This window comes from Arachis ipaensis, chromosome B8 (assembly GCF_059453495.1).
Source record: "Arachis ipaensis isolate K30076 ecotype BB chromosome B8, ASM5945349v1, whole genome shotgun sequence".
NCBI classification, from domain to species: Eukaryota; Viridiplantae; Streptophyta; class Magnoliopsida; order Fabales; family Fabaceae; genus Arachis; species Arachis ipaensis.
In genome coordinates, this window is record NC_142443.1 from 30,333,986 (window position 1) to 30,350,377 (window position 16,392).

General features: G+C 41.2%; 2 protein-coding genes and 1 pseudogene across 3 annotated transcripts; 1 reads left to right on the forward strand and 2 right to left on the reverse strand.

The window, feature by feature from the left end:
* Positions 1–1,635, forward strand: LOC107610825 (AAA-ATPase At3g50940-like). The gene is made up of 2 exons (XM_021109203.2): positions 1–1,020; positions 1,245–1,635. Exons 1-2 carry the CDS (start codon positions 1–3, stop codon positions 1,626–1,628), a joined length of 1,404 nt encoding a protein of 467 aa, XP_020964862.2. The 3' UTR covers positions 1,629–1,635.
* A 435-nt stretch (positions 1,636–2,070) lies between these two features.
* On the reverse strand, positions 2,071–3,909 carry LOC107610826 (AAA-ATPase At3g50940-like; annotated as a pseudogene). Its single transcript, XR_015896811.1, has 2 exons — positions 2,903–3,909; positions 2,071–2,782 (listed from the first exon to the last, which is right to left on the reverse strand). The product of XR_015896811.1 is annotated as an AAA-ATPase At3g50940-like (transcript).
* Positions 3,910–14,258: 10,349 nt separating this feature from the next.
* Positions 14,259–16,110, reverse strand: LOC148547578 (uncharacterized). Its single transcript, XM_088495501.1, has 3 exons — positions 15,559–16,110; positions 14,499–15,288; positions 14,259–14,398 (listed from the first exon to the last, which is right to left on the reverse strand). The coding sequence occupies exons 1-3, from the start codon at positions 16,108–16,110 to the stop codon at positions 14,259–14,261; spliced, it is 1,482 nt and encodes a 493-aa protein (XP_088351627.1).
* Positions 16,111–16,392: the final 282 nt, after the last annotated feature.

Sequence of the window (16,392 nt, forward strand, 5' to 3'; positions counted from 1 at the left end):
ATGGACAACTGTTTCCAAGATCATGGAAACAACAACAATGGCACTGCAGTTATATCCACAGTGGCTTCCATTGCAGCCTCGGCTATGCTAATTCGAACAATTGTCTACGATTACGTTCCTCATGAGATCATAAACTTTTTCAACTTAAAGTTTCATGACATGAAGCGTTTCTTCTCCTCCCAACTCACCATTGTGATCGAAGAGTTCAAAGGAGTTTCAAAGAACCAAGTTTATGAGGCTGCAGAGGTCTATTTAGGAAGCAAAGGCACACTCTCTGCGGTTAGAGTTAAAGCAAGCAAATCAATGGAGGACAAGAATCTTGCATTTGTTATGGACAAGAACCAAGAAGTTTGTGATGATTATGAAGGAGTTATGGTGAGGTGGAAGCTATGCTGTGAATATGTTGCTTCAGCAGGTAACAAAGAACACCCTGATGATATCAATGCTTCTTTGAAATCAGAGGTAAGATCCTATGAACTCACCTTTCACATGAAACACAGAGACAAGATCTTCAATTCATATTTGCCCTTTGTGTTGGAAAGAGCAAAGGCTATTAGAGAAGGGAACATGGCTTTGAAGCTTCACACAATTGACTATGATCATTATTGGGTTGGAGAAGTCAAGTTTTGTCACCCCATGAGTTTCAAGACACTTGCAATTGATGATGAACTCAAGAAGGAGATAGTTGATGATTTGGAAAAGTTTGTGAATGGGAAAGAGTTTTATAAGAGGATTGGGAAAGCTTGGAAAAGAGGCTACCTGCTGTATGGTCCTCCGGGGACTGGCAAATCGAGTCTCATTGCCGCCATGGCGAATTATCTTAATTATGACATCTATGACTTAGATCTCACTGCTGTTAGTACTAATAAGGACTTGAAGAATCTGATCCTTGGCATGTCCAACCGTTCCATACTTGTAATGGAGGATATTGATTGCACTATAAAGCTTCCCAACAGAGAAGAAGAAAAAGAAGATAATAATAATAATAATAAGGAAGCAGATAAAAGTGAAGATAGCAAGGTTTGTCTCATTGATTTGTTGCATTTTATGATTCATTAAAATCGACATGATTTAGGAGTTAATTACATAGATCATACATGAATTGAATTTAGATATGTCTTAATTAGTGATGGAAGCGAGGCAAGCTGAGACGAACTTGACTAGGGTTGGCCACGACTTGACTCATTAACAAACGATCAATTTTAAAGTTCAAGGTCGACTCTTTTCCTTCTCTTTTCGAACAGGTGACACTTTCAGGGCTGTTGAATGCAATAGATGGTCTATGGTCATGCTGCGGTGAGGAAAGAATCATAGTATTGACAACAAATCACAAAGAGAAGCTTGATCCTGCTCTTATAAGAGCTGGAAGAATGGACATGCACATTCACTTGTCATACTGTACCTTTTCTGCCTTTCAGCAATTGGCATTCAACTACCTTGGCATCTCACAACACAAACTTTTTGAAGAGATTCAAGGGCTGCTAGGAAAAGTCCAGGTTACCCCTGCAGAAATCTCAGGAGAGCTAACAAAGAACATCAATTCCAAAGAACCCTTACAAGAACTTGTGAGATTCTTGCACAGCAAGGATATGGTGCAAGAACCACAAGAAATTTCCGTATGTTCTTGAAGCACATTTAATACGTACTTTAGAAATATGCACAACTATCATTTTAATGGAGAATTTCTCTTTACTTTTATGGATTTATTATTTCATATTTGGAAGATCTTTGTATCAGATAAGCCTCAATAATTTTTTAAAGCTTCTATTTCTTTTTCCATAATGGTAAGTTAACGGAATTCATTCACAGGATTTGCTTCTCTTTGCAGTTATTGGTTCTCGGTTACAGGAACTGAGTTGTTATTGCCTCTAGTTATCATATGAATCCTCATAAAAAAAGCTGGAGAAGTTAATCAGAAATTGATATTTAAAGGACTAAAAAGTTGTTTATTCTTGTAAAAAGTTTATGTAGAATTGACAATTGATATCAAGTCTTAGATTCAACAATAAAGCATTATCCTAGTAGGTGAAGTCGGTTATATAGATCAAACAATACCATTGCGTCCTAACATGGATCATATCTTGAATAACGACCTCACTTGACCAGCTCCTAACAGAGTCCTTTTAGGAATTCCTCGACCTCTAACCACTGATCTGTGTTTACATTTGATCTACTATCTTAATTGAATGCTCTACTAGTCTTTTCCTCACATCGTCTAAATCACCTAAGATGAGATTAAATCATTTTTTCAAGTCATGTACTTATATCATTTGACAAAGTGGCGAGCCCATATCGATAACAGAAATCAAATTTGGGTGCTTGTTAGATACAAGGTTGGTTTTTACTATGTCAATCATTTTGACCTTGTTTCTAAATAGATCCAACAATAAGTATTTTTCATCTACACAATCATGATCAAGTTTGGCTATTGCAAAATTTTCTTGCTATGAAGGAACTTAACAAGGTCTTGAAGGGAGTCACTGGAACTTCTTGTCTTTGTTAGCTCTCCTGCAATCTCTGCTGGAGTAACCTGCACTTCTCCCAAGAGCCTTTCAATCTCTTGAAAGAGATTGTGATCTGAGATTCCAAAGTAGTTGAATACCAATTATTGAAAAGCAGAAAAGGTGCAATAGGACAAGTGAATGTGCATGTCCATTCTTCCAGGCCTTAGAAGAGCAGGATCAAGCCTCTCTTTGTGATTCGTCGTGAACACAATAATTCGTTCCTCGCCACAGCTTGACCATAGACCATCTATTGCATTGAATAGTCCTGAAAGTGTCACCTGTTCAAAAATCAATAGAAAAGATTAAAGTTATCAACTTCTTTCAGTTATCATGAACTGAAGGTTTTGATGGACTTAACTTTAGAAGTTGAATGATGCAATGAAAACAAAATCTCAAACCTTAGGCTCTTGCTTTCTGTGTGCTTCTTTATCTCCCTCTCTGTTTTCCAACTCTATAGTACAATCAATATCCTCTATGACAAGTATGGAACGGTTAGACATGCCAAGAACCAAATCCTTCAAGTTCATATTGTTATATATACCAGTGAGATCTAAATCATAGATATCATAGTTGAGATAATTCGCCATGGCCGCGATAAGGCTTGACTTGCCGGTCCCAGGAAGACCATACAGAAGGTAACCCCTTTTCCAAGCTTTCCCTGTTCTCTTATTAGAACTCTTTCCCATTCAAGAACTTGTCCAAATCCTCCATTATCTCCTTCTTGAGCTCGGCTTCAATCGTGAGAGTCTTGAAAGTCATTGGATGGCCAAATTTAAAAGCGTCGCCATTCCAATTTCTATGCTCACCTGTGTGTAGCTTGACAGCCAAGTTACCTTCTTTGATGGCTTTTCCTCTGTCCAACACATAAGGCAAGTAAGAATTCAAGATCTTTTCTTTGTGTTTCTTGTGAAAGCTTAACTCATAGGATCTTACTTCAGATCTCAAAGACGCATTTATATAGCTCCGATTTCCATATCCATTGCCAGAAGATTCAACAAATTCACAACAAACTCTCCATCTAACCTTGATCCCTTCGAATTCATCGCAGACTTCTTGGTTTTTATCTACGAAAAATAAGAGTTTCTTATGGTCTTTGGATTTGCCTGCTTTAACTTTTAGAGCTGAGAGAGTGCCTTTGCTGCCCAAATAGGCCTCTGCAGCTTCATACGCTTGGTTCCTTGTGACCCCATGAAATTCTTCAATGACAATGGTGAATTGGGAAGAGAAGTGAAGTCTAATACCATGAATTTGTGAGGAGAAAAAGTCTAGGATTTCATGAGGAATGAAATCATGGGCAATGCTTCTAATTAGCATAGCCGTGGCTGCAATGGATGCCACTGTTGATATCATTTTTCCTTTGTGGTAATTATTGGACATTTTTTCTAAGGAATCTTAATATGCTTATTATAATAGCTTAGGAGTTTAGGACTAACAAATAGTGATAGGGATGATGATTTGTGTATTATTTTCACTTTTGAGTTTTTGTTGAGATAACTTCTACAAAGAATGAAAATTCAACGTTTCCTTGCATACCAAGTATATATGAAGACTTTTCTCATTTGAACCTTGTAAAAGAAAAAAAAAAATTAAAGTGCTGATTTAATTCTTAGAGTTTGGGCTAATTTCTAATTTCGTCTTTTAATATTTTGAAATATTCTACTTTTATCTCAACTGTCGTATTTTGTTATATTTTAATTCTTTATTTTTTAAAAAAAATATATTTTCTTGTGTTATGATTTTTTTAAATAACAACAAAAATTATAGTAGTCACATGATGGTCATCGTAGTAATTTGAGAATAAAAGTGTTAGAATAATAAGAAAAAAAAATAATATTTAAAAAAAATAGACTAAAATAAAATAAAATAAAATATTTACTATAAATATTTTAATCATTTAAAATTAAAATTTAACTCAAATATTAGAGAACACAAAGAAGAATTTCCTTGTAATACCACGTTTGAATTCAATGTTATGTGACTTTTATTTTTCTTGTGCCTAATGTAAAAGGTCTTTAGGAAAGTTGATGCATTATATTTGACCATTTGTTGGTCACCAGTCTCCGTCGCAGTATCCTACCGAGTGTTGAGTATTGACGTTTCTAAAGTATAATACGTTCCTGGTTACCATGCATAACTGCATATGCAATTATGCATGGTGAACCGTTAAGTTAGAGAAGTTCATATTTATTTCAGTTTTTTCTTCCTTTTTTTTTTTCCAGTCCTATTCTATAGGTTTGGAACTTGTATCTTCTTGGTTAAAAGCCATGGGAAAAATCCTACTGAATTTTTACCAACTTAATTTATACCTTGACCAATGAGAAAAAATATATTGCAATAAAAGTCTTGGTCACATCTATTCTTAATATATAAAAATAAATGAATAAGTTTACCCACGTTATTTTTAAGATATATCTCTTCTTCTATTAATGTTATGTCAGCAACATCACTTATTTGGCAAAATTTTAAAATCAACTACTCAAATTTTGCCGAATCAACTATTATTTCTAAATCAGCAAATTACCAATGACAATAATTAGAAATTAATAATGTCTAACCAAATTTGTAATCTACAAAGACACTAAATTCATATCCTTATATTTATTATATCTTACAATTATAAACAATACAATAAATTTATAACCCCAATAATTAATTTATTAATTTCTATAAATAACTTATTAAATATAATAAACATCCATATTACAAATGTCATGATAATATTATTAATTATAATAAATTTTACGTTACAAATATTCAAATTCCATACTATTTGAACTACTTATATAAGTTTCTTATCACTATTCCTTCAAATAACATCAAATTTAGCACAAAAAAATTATTTCTGAACTATACAACATCTCAAACTTACTCAATGGAACATCATTTTTTGGACAATATCACCAAACACACAGACAATTGGTTTATCAAAGTTCGCGTGGTTCGTCTTTGAAAAACATTAACACCCACAAATGAAAAGGAGTCTCTTTGCTTAGAAATGATTATATTAGATGAAAATATACAAAACAAACATATTTATTGTATTTTTAAATTGAATTTACGAAAAAAATACTTTAATTGTTTTTGATTTTTATACTTTTTATATTATTTTATAATACTTTATATCTAATTGTATTTTAATATCATTAAAATTATACTTCTTTCAATATATTATTCATTGTTCTTTTTTTAATAACTTAAAAAAATAAATGTAATAAATTTGTTTAACTAATTATTAACTATGATTTACTAACACTGTAGGGAACAATGATGCAACACTATTTCGTGGTACATTTTAGGCTGAATTGAGTGGATTTTATCCATTATTCTCACACTTATTCATAGAATTCGCATGTTTTACATTTTCCTTCCTAATTTTGTTCTGTGATTGAAAACATGTTTCTTTGACCTTAAATTACTAATTTTTAATCCTCTCTTATTACCATTCGATGCCGTGATATGTTTGTTAAGTGTTTTCAGGGTTTACAGGACATGAATGACTTAGAGGATAGAAAGGAAGTATGCAAAAGTGGAAGGAACATAAAAATCAAGTATTTCAGAATCTGGTAGCGACATGCACGAATGGGCGACGCGCGCGCGTGACTAGTGCATTCGACAGATGACGCGCACGCGTGGCCGACGCCTACGCGTGGCCAGTGAAAAGTTCAGCGACGCATATGCATGGCCGACGCGTACGCATGACAAAGCATCACGTGCTGCAGATATCAGAAATCACTGGGGACGATTGCTGGGCTATTTTTGGCCCAGTTTCAAGCCCGAAAACACAGAATAGAGGCTGCAGAGTGGAGCTGGAAGGGGGAATCAATCATTCACACTTTCATACACATTTTAGGTTTAGATGTAGAATTCTAGAGAGAGGGAGAGGCTCTCTCCTCCTCTCCTCTCTCTAGGTTTAGGATTTTTAGGTTTATTTCTTCTCCAATTCAACTTTTCATCTTATTTTAACTTAGTTTTCTTCTACTTTTATTTGTTCTAGTACTTTAGTTATTTACTTCTCTCACTAATTCTTTTATTTTGCTAATTTAGTTTATGAGTTCATGTGTTACTCTCAATTTTCATTAATGCAATTTATGTTTCACATTTCTTATTGTTCAATTGCTTTGTTATTGTTATTTCTTTGCTTTGGTTAGTTTAAAATTTTGCTATGTCTTGTTAGTTTTCTAAGTTTTTATTTTATGCCTTCCAAGTAGGGGTGGCAAACGGACATAAACCCGCCGGGTCAGCCCGCGTAACCCGCCAAAAAAGGCAGGTTGGGCTGGAAAATTGAAACCGCCAAATAGCAAAAGCCCGCCTAACCCGCACCTCTTAAACTGCGGGCTTTGGCGGGGCGGAGCTGACTTCCCCGCCGAGCTTAGTATTTTTTTGGCAAGAGGTATTTTTACAATTTTTTTGCCAAAACCCAACTTCCCCCAACCCAACTTACAAGAGAATGAAGATGAAAATTGAGTGTTTTGGATTATGTTTATTTTATTTTAGAGACAATATTTATAATTATGTTTTGAATTATGTTTATTTTGCTTTGGGAACAATATTTATAATTATAAAGACTTTAATGTTTGTGAATATAAAAATTATAATTTGTTTATACTTTTAGAAATTGTAATAGTTAAAAGTAAAAAACAAAAGAAATTTTGTTATGCTTTTATATATATTATTTAATAGTTAAAAGTAAAAAAAAAAGAGAATATTTGGCGGGCTTAGCCCGCGGACCCGCCAGCCCACCATTAGGCGGGGCAGGCTGGGATTCTGGGACCGCGTCACTAGGTGGGGCGGGGCGGGCTTCCTCGCTTGCCACCCCTACTTCCAAGTATTTGATAAAATGCTTGGTTGGATTTTAAATTAGATTTTTATGTTCTTAACTTGGATTGATCAATTAGAGACTCCTGAGTTATCAAAATTATTTTGTTGATTGGTGATTGAGACTTGCTGGTTGGCTTAGGCTTCACTATATCTAGTCTTCGATTAGGACTTGTGAACTTAAGTTGATTTTGCTCACTTGACTTTCTTTCATTGTTAGAAGTTAACTAAGAGAAAGCAAAAGGCAATTACCATCACAATTGATGATGATAATGAGGATAGGAATTCCAATTCTCAATCCTTGCTAGGACTTTTCTTAGTTGTTATTTTATTTCCTTGTTATTTACATTACTTGTCTTTTATCACAAAGACCCCAAAAATACTTTTCCATAACCAATTATAAGTACACTTCCCTACAATTCCTTGAGAGACGACTCGAGGTTTAAATACTTCGGTTAATTTTATTGGGTTTGCTTAAGTGACAAACAATTTAAACATTGATTGAGGTTTACTTATCGGTTTAGAACTATACTTGCAACGTGATCATTTTTGTAAAAATCTTTACCGACATTTTCCTCCATCAAGTTTTTGGCGCTGTTGCCGGGGAATTGCAAACGTGTGCCTTATTATTTGTTATTGTATATATTTACCTTTTACTTGTTTGTTAGTTTTTGTTAGTTTAGGACTTTGTTGCTTATTTTTATTAGTTTTTATTTTTATTTGCTATTATGAATTCTCATCCCTTTGGCTATGAGAGTGGTTACAACTAAGTTATAGGGAATGAAAGCTACAATGAGGATATGCATCAAGGATGGAACCATCAAGGGTGGGAGGAGCCTCGAGCATATGATCAACCTTTTTGGCAACAACCTCCACCAACATACTATGAGTAAGAGCCATTCTAGGATGCATATCAATCCAATAGCTATGGTGGACCCCCTTGTAGTTACGAACAAGTCCCACTATATGCCTATGAACCCCTCCTCAACATAGCTTTGAACCACCATACTCACAAGCCACCTACAATCAAACACTTCCTTATGACCCTAACCCATATCCACCATACCAACCACCCTATGAGCCCTATAAACCATACACAAAACCACCCCAATTCCAATATAATTATCCCCAAGAACCACCACCTCCAATGTATGCGAGCTTTCAACCACAATATGATCCAATTATGTTAGCCAAGTGGAACAAGTGCCACAGGATCATTTTAAGGAAGCAATGGATTGACTTCAAGAAACCATCCACCAAATAGAGCGAGAGAAAAGTTGAAAAGTACACGAAACTCTCATGGCTAACAAATCTCAACTTGAGAACAAGGGACTGCAGTATGTTGTACAACAAGTAAAAAAGATGGAGAGTGTTAAACCGCCACATCCATATCATGATGAACCACCCTCCTATCATGAACCCTTCCTCCCAAGCAATGAACCCTCATATCTACTCCACTCTTTAATGGATGACACTCTTGGTGTTCTTCTTCAAGGGCAAAGAGAGATGCAAAGGATGACACTAGTAATTTAGCCTCACTGCACATCAATACTCAAGGCACTCCAATGGCTACATGTGGGAAATCTAATGAAGAACATAGCATGAAGGAGAGACTAGGAATGCCGGTGGAAAGTAAGGAATGTGACTTAATTTGTACTGGAACAATTAGAGGAAGCTGTAATTGTTGCAGAGGAAGAAGTGGTTGAAGAGTTAGGAGATGCTGAACCTCCATGGGAATCTAGAGTTGTAGAGTATTCCTCCAAGAAGCTTGAAATTGATGTTGAGGAGGGTAGTGCACAACCTCCAAGGCATATTCCTTATGAAGAATTGGACATGATAGATCAAGAGGCAAGCTCCCTTGGTGATGATGATCATGAATCAAGCCATCCTAGTAATGAATTTGCATCCACAAGCGAACCCCTTGAGTTAGAAGAGCCTTCTCCCAATAACATTGGAAGCGACGTTGAAGTAGATTCCTCTCAACCTTATAGTTATGATGTGAGTGACGGAGAAGAGTTGGATAAATTTGGTGAGGAAGAGCTTGAAAGTGAAGAATCTTTTCAAAAGGTGGAAGTCTTTCGGCAAAGGTGGACGAGAGTTGAATATGCTTTGTCAAGAACGTTGGAGACTTCTCTACCTAGGCTACCGTCTACTCCGTCATTTGAGTGGGTAAAACTTATCTCTATTAGCTTTATTGTCCCACTTGAGTATGGTATGCTTGAAACGGATGGCCAACTTAGGAGGCTTTATGGCATTAAGCGTAAGAGAAGGATGTTTAGTGGTTGGAGTTGCAAATCAAGGCTCATCAAGGTTGAGATTTAAAGAGCTAGATGCAAGGGCTGGACTGGTGATAATTTGGTTGGATCTAAAAGAAGAGTTTGGTACATCATTGAGAATTCAGATAGCTTACCACCCGGTTGGAACAATGATGATCAACTTAAAGACGGGTGTAGAAACAAGATTTGGGATCCCGGGATACAAGAGGATCAACTTTGAGAGCTCAAAACTTATGAAGACCTTCATCAAGGCTTGGTGAATTCACTTGAAAATGTTGAAGCTTATTGGAAGTCCAAGCGTTGGTGGAAGTTTCAAGATGAGTTCAAGCACAAGCCACCATGACAAAGAGCTCACCAAATGTCCAACTTAAGGACTTTAACTAAAAGTGCTAGGTGGGAGACACCACACCATGGTAAATTCTTCCTATTTTCTCTTTTATTTATATTGGTAATAATTTGAATTTTTATTTTTAGTTAGTGTACGAGATGTCTCCGGTACGGTTTGAAGGGTGGATCGGAAACCTGCGGGCAAGGCTGGAACCGGATTGCTTGACTAGAGCGGTGGGGGGTGGTACCTGCAAAGACACTCCGACGCTCAAGTCAGAATGGATCTGAGAGGTATGAGGTGTGTGGAATGAATCATACCTGAGGGGACTTGGGTCCTCCTTTTATAGGTGATGGTCGTTATCTTATCTTATCTTGTTTGATTAAGATAAGAGAGATATTTGAATTCGAAAGTTGGTTAGGAGCTTTGAAGGGCCGGTTCTGGGCCTTCGGGTCGAAACGGGTTGTCCCCGGGTAATCGGGTATGTGGGATCCGTGGGTTGGATCCGTAACAGTTGCCCCCGCAGCGGGAGAGCGAGCGAGTTCGGTCTGTCGTTGGGAGACGTTTGTTATGGGCTCGATTTTTTCTCGGGTGCCCGTTTGATTTCTTTGAGATGAGGTCGGTGCCTCGGTTTTCGTATCGTGGAAGATTCGTCTGACCGTTTAGGTCTGACGTGACTCTTCCGTATCAGTCGCGTCTGTTGCGTTCTTTGAGGCGTTACCTTCTTTCGATGGGGTATTTATTGCAAGCTGTGCTTTTCCTTTTTTGTCCTTGCGTTTGCTTTGCTTTCTGAGGGTATTTTTGTCATTTTGCATTTTTCAAAAATCATTTTGGCTTTCCTCCTTCAGTTCCCTCGTTCTGCTTTTACTTCTCTATTGCTTCTTTTTCCAACCAGAGCATTTCCCATTCTCCATTTTTGCTTTCTGTGGTTTCGGTTGGTCTTCTTCTGCGGCATCTTTCCTTCGGATTTTCTTCCTCTGATTTATCAGGTTAGCATTTCTCTTGTTTCTTTTTGCTTCTTCTGCTTTGTTTTCTGCAGTATTTTGTTTTTGTTTTTGCTAAGTGTAGTTTTAGAGTAGTTTTGTGGTGTTTGTATGGTGGTTAGATAGTTCTGTTGGGTTTCTAGAAAAGGGTTGGGGCGAGTGCCACCGTATAATTGGTGGTGTGCGGTGGCGGTGTTTGTTTTTGGTTTTTTACTCGCCGTCGTTTTCTGCCGTGAGGTTTGGCTGACGGTGGTGCTCGTCGATATTTTAGGTATGGCTCGCCGACGGACGGAGGGTGTGAGGGCTCCGGTGGCCCCGGCGGGGGGTGTCCCTGACCTTTTTTCTTGGGTCACCAGTGATGTTTGGGGGACGCCGTCAGGGATGACGGAGGCGGACCTCCAACGGCTCCGTGATGAAGAGGCTGTTTGTGGGGGTGGCGATGCCGAACGCCACTACGAGCTTGCCCTCCCTGGGTTGACGAGAGGGTTTGCTATACCAATCTCGACTCCCCGATAGTGCCGGATTGGATGTGGGTGTATGAGGCGATGTTTACCCGGCTTGGTGTTCGGCTTCCCTTTTCTCAGTTTGTTCAGCAGTTGTTGAATCGGTGCTCCGTGGCACCGTCCCAGCTACATCTGAACAGCTGGGCGGCGATACGGTCTTTTGAACTTGTTTGTGATTTTTTAGAGCTACCTGCCTCAGTAAATGTTTTTCTCTTCCTTTTCTTGTGTACTCTTCCGACTAAGGAGGGGAAGCATAAGAAGGGGTATGTATCTTTCCGAGCTCAGCCCCACCGTCGGGTTTTTGGTTTGTATGAAGACTCCTTCCATGGTTTTAAAAGTGGTTACTTTAAAGTTCGTCCCGCGAGGGGGCATCACCCTTTTTGGTTGACGCTGGAGGGTGAACATCGGTTCCTTACTTACTGGAACTTTAAGGCTGGTCCGTCCGTGTTTACTCGGGTTTCGAAGGAGTTCCTGTCCTCGGAGGAGCGGGATATCGCTCTTGTTCTGTGGCAGTTATTTGGGGAGCGTCCTCTTAATCCTCGGGACGTGATGGGTGATCCGGTTGCTTGCTGGTCGTATGTTGGTGTGTGTCGTGTGTGTCTGTTCTTTTCTTGGTTTTTATGTTTTGTTTCCCATTTTCGTAACTTGGGATTTTTGTTTCTTGTTTCCTTGCAGTTGAAATGGCTGGTGGCTTGACATCCTTGGCGCGTCTGAAGGCGGCGATGGCCCAGGAGGAGGGGTCGTCGTCCCCGGCTACTCCTGTTTCTAATCCTACCGTGGATTCTCAGCCGGTTTCTTAGGAGGTGATTTCCTCGGGTGCGCGGGCCGATGCTCAAGTTTCTCCTGGCCCTGCGAACTCTCCTGAAGTCGTCGTGGTGACGGCTGCTGAGGCTTCTCGGAAGAGAAAGAGGCCTGAGGACCCGAGCAGTGAGACTTTTGAGGATGAGGGTCTTGTGCCCAGCGTGATGGATCGACGCTTCGATGCCCCAGGGTTTATTGATCAACACTTGATGCCTGGAACGGAGCCGTTTTTTTATGGCTGCGATGTTTCGTTCCAGGCCAAGTCGGTGTATCGTGCTCTCCTCCGGTCTGCCGTTGTTGTTCGGAAGGATGAGCCTGTGATGGCTCAGGTTGGTTTGCTGGATAAGAAGCTTCGTCATTCTCATGCTGAGGTAGCCAAGTTGAAGGGGGAACTTGAGGCTGCCGAAGCTGCGAGGGAGAGGGCTGTGAAGTCTTCTGAGGAGGCCGGGGCAGAGATTCTCCGACTTACCGAGGTTGAAACTTCTCTTCTCTCTCAGTTGGCAGAGGAGCGGCAGCGGGCTTCAGATGTGGGTTCTCAGGCTGCCATGCTTCTCGCCGAGTCGGAGGCTCTAAAGGCTGAGGTTGCTGCCTTGAAGAGGGAGAAGACGGAGTTGCTAGCTGATGCGAAGGATGCAATTGCGGCTACCGAGGAAACGATGAGGGCTCAAGCTTCAGTGCTAGCTCCTGGTGTGGATATGTCCGTGATGGGGGCCTTCAAGACTGTTCGTGATGGCCAGATCGTTGACCTCGAGTAGCTTTTACCTTTATCTCTTTGGATTTTTCTTTGAACTGTGTTTTGGATATTTTCGGATGGCCAAGGGCCGTGTATTTTGATTTCGGAACACTTTATTTTCGTTTTAATAGTGCTTATTGGCCGTTCGGGAGTTTTGTATATTTCGTTGTTACGTTGTTTTTGGGCCGTCCGGGCCTATCATACATTCCGTTTTAGGCTATTCCGTGTGTATTCCGTGTGTATTCCGTTTGTTTCCTCGGACCGTCGTTTGGTCGGGTTCTTTTGTGGATATCCGCGTGTTTGGGCCTGGGGGGTGATCAGTCCCCCAGTTGCGGCCGTGTTTTTGTTCCGTATTTGGGACACTTAGGAAAATAGAAATAGCTTGTTTTAATGGAATTTTTATTGATGGTTGGGCCTCGTTAAAACCCTCCGTTGGTGGCGGGAAAGAGTAGCCGAGTTTAAAACTTAGATGAGAAATAAAACCTTAGAATTTGTAAACTGGTAGGAGAAGTACAAAAACAGAAATGAGGACAAGGGTGCGACCTTTGTAGGTTGGTTTAGGCGTAGTATCGTCGCAAGTTGGCGGCGTTCCATGTTCTCGGGACTTCGTCGCCGTTGAGCCGTTCGAGTTTGTACGCTCCTTTTTCGATTACAGCCTTGATTCTGTATGGTCCTTCCCAGTTGGGGGTGAGCTTCCCTTCTCCTGGGGTCGGGGGACCGATATCGTTTCGTCGTAAGACGAGATCGTCGGCTGCGAATTCTCGCCGGATGACTCCGTGATTGTATCTCAGGTTGATTCTTTGCTTTAGGGCTAGCTCCCTGAGATGGGTTATGCTTCTTGTTTCGTCAATGAGGTCTCGTTCTGCTTCCTCGTCGTTACCTCCGACCATTTTTCTGGGGCTTGGGTCTCCGATCTCTACCGGGATGACCGCCTCAACACCGTATGTTAGTCGGAAAGGTGTTTCTCCCGTTGTCGTTTGAGGTGTGGTTCGGTACAACCATAGGACCGACCCGAGTTCGTCGGCCCATAGTCCTTTGGCTTCGTCGAGCCGCTTTTTAAGTCCTTTGACGATTATTTTGTTTGCGGATTCCACCTGTCCGTTTGTCTGAGGGTGTTCTACCGAGCTGAAACGGTGAGATACACGTAGCCCCTCTAAAAATTCTCTGAATTTTTTGTCGGTAAATTGGGTTCCGTTGTCCGAGATAACGATCTCGGGGATCCCGAATCGGGTGATGATCTGTCGCCAGAGGAACTTTCGGCATTGGGTTGCCGTTATGGAGGACAGGGGTTCGGCTTCGATCCATTTAGTGTAGTAGTCTATGGCGACGATGAGGTATCTAAGCTGGCCGGGTGCCGTAGGGAAGGGTCCGACGAGGTCGATGCCCCAAGTGCCGAACGGCCGCTCTGCCGATATGGTGCTGAGCTGGTGCGGCGCGGCTTGGTGGATATTGGCGTGCCTTTGGCATTTGTCGCAGTTTTTAACTATTTGTATGGAATCCCGGATAACCGTGGGCCAGAAGTAGCCTGCTCTGATGACTTTTTGGGCTAATGTTTTGCCTCCGACGTGGTGACCGCAGCAGCCTTCGTGGATTTCACGGAGTATGTACTCCGTGTTCTCGGGTTCGATGTATTTGAGCAGGGGTTGCGAGAATCCGCGTTTGTATAGCTGTCCTGCGACAATGGTATAGTTGGTGGCTTCCCCTTTTTTTCGTTTTTCCTCTTTGGGGTCTGGTGGCAGTGTTCCATCGAGGAGGTATTGCAGGATAGGGTAGGTCCAAGAACCCTGGTTTGAGATTGTCAGGTGAGCGTTGTTTGTTGTTGACACGGAGGGTGTCTTAACGACTTCCTGGATTAGCGATTTGTTACCGTGTCCAGGTTTGGTACTGGCTAGCTTGGAGAGTAGGTCTGCTCTGGCATTTCGTTCTCTAGGGATGTGCTGTATGGTGACGTGTTCGAATCCTTCTTTTAGTTTGTTTACCTTGGCGAGGTATTGTTGGAGTAGGGGATCTCGTGTCTGGTAGTCTCCGTTAATTTGGGAACTGACTACCTGTGAATCGGTATTTACTTCTAGGACCTTTGCTCCGACTTCCCGGGCTAAGGATAGGCCTGCCAAGAGGGCCTCGTATTCTGCTTGGTTGTTTGATACTGGAAATTCATATCGTATCGACTGTTCGATCGTGATCCCGTCTTGGTTTTCGAGTATGACTCCGGCGCCTCCGTAGGTGGAGTTTGATGAGCCGTCGACATGTAGTTTCCATGATTCGGGGGTGAGCTTTCCCGGAGTCATCTCGGCGATGAAGTCGGCCATAGCTTGTGCTTTGATCGCATTTCGGGGTTCGAATTTGATCTGGAATTGAGATAGTTCGATGGACCACGCTAGCATTCTTCCCGCTAGATCGGGTTTCTGCAACACCTGCTTGACCGCCTGGTCGGTTCGAACCGTCATGGGATGAGCTTGGAAGTATTGTCGTAGGCGTCGGGAGGCTGTAAGGAGTGTGAAAACTAGCTTTTCTAAGCGTGAGTAGCGAGCTTCCGCATCTTGTAGGACTTTGCTTATGAAGTATACGGGTTTTTGTTCCTTTTTCTCGTTTTCACGGACGAGTGCTGCTGCGAGTGCCTCTTCCGTTATGGAGAGGTATAAGTAAAGTGTTTCCCCTATTTGGGGTTTGGCGAGGATTGGTGGTTCCGCTAGGACCCTCTTGAAGTGTTGGAATGCTTCTTCACATTCCGTCTCCCATTTGAAAGGGGCTCCTTTTTTCATTAGTTTGAAGAAAGGGGTCGCTTTTTGAGCCGATGCCCCGAGAAAGCGCGATAATGCCGTCAGTCGGCCGGTAAGCTTTTGGATGTCTTTAAGGTTTTTGGGGCTTGTCATCTCGAGGACGGTGCGACATTTCTCTGGGTTTGCTTCAACTCCGCGTTGCGTAATCATGAAGCCGAGGAACTTCCCTGCCTCCATTCCGAAGGCACATTTTGCCGGGTTGAGTCGCATTTGGTGCTTTCGTAGGGTGTTCATTATGACTTTGAGGTCGTCGGTTAGTTGTTCGCCGGATTCGGTCTTGGCGAGCATGTCGTCTATGTAGACTTCTAATTTGTTACCGGACAGGTCTCGAAATATCTTGTTAACAAGTCTTTGATAGGTTGCTCCAGCATTTTTCAAGCCGAAGGGCATTACTGTGTAGCAGTACGTCCCGTCCAGGGTGATGAACGTTGTTTTCTCTTCGTCTGGACGGTGCATCGGAATCTGGTTGTATCCGGAATATGCGTCCATGAAGCTGAGGTATCGGTGACCGGATGCAGCGTCTACTAATCCGTCGATGTTTGGTAGGGGAAAGGCGTCCTTCGGACAAGCTTTGTTGAGGTCCGTGTAGTCGATGCACATTCGCCATTTCCCGTTAGATTTTTTCACTAGTACGATGTTGGCTAGCCAGGTCGTGTAGGGGAGTTCCCGGAT

Bases quoted from the DNA above. Each gene is read 5' to 3' on its own strand.
- LOC107610825 (XM_021109203.2), top strand. From the start codon at position 1: ATGGACAACTGTTTCCAAGATCATGGAAACAACAACAATGGCACTGCA. The intron at 1,021-1,244 runs GTTTGTCTCATT...CTTTTCGAACAG, and splicing joins ATAAAAGTGAAGATAGCAAG to GTGACACTTTCAGGGCTGTT.
- LOC148547578 (XM_088495501.1), bottom strand. From the start codon at position 16,110: ATGCCCTTCGGCTTGAAAAATGCTGGAGCAACCTATCAAAGACTTGTT. The intron at 15,289-15,558 runs GCACTCGCAGCA...TCTCAATTCCAG, and splicing joins ACCTCTCCATAACGGAAGAG to ATCAAATTCGAACCCCGAAA. The intron at 14,399-14,498 runs GCAAAACATTAG...CAAATGCCAAAG, and splicing joins CTGCGGTCACCACGTCGGAG to GCACGCCAATATCCACCAAG.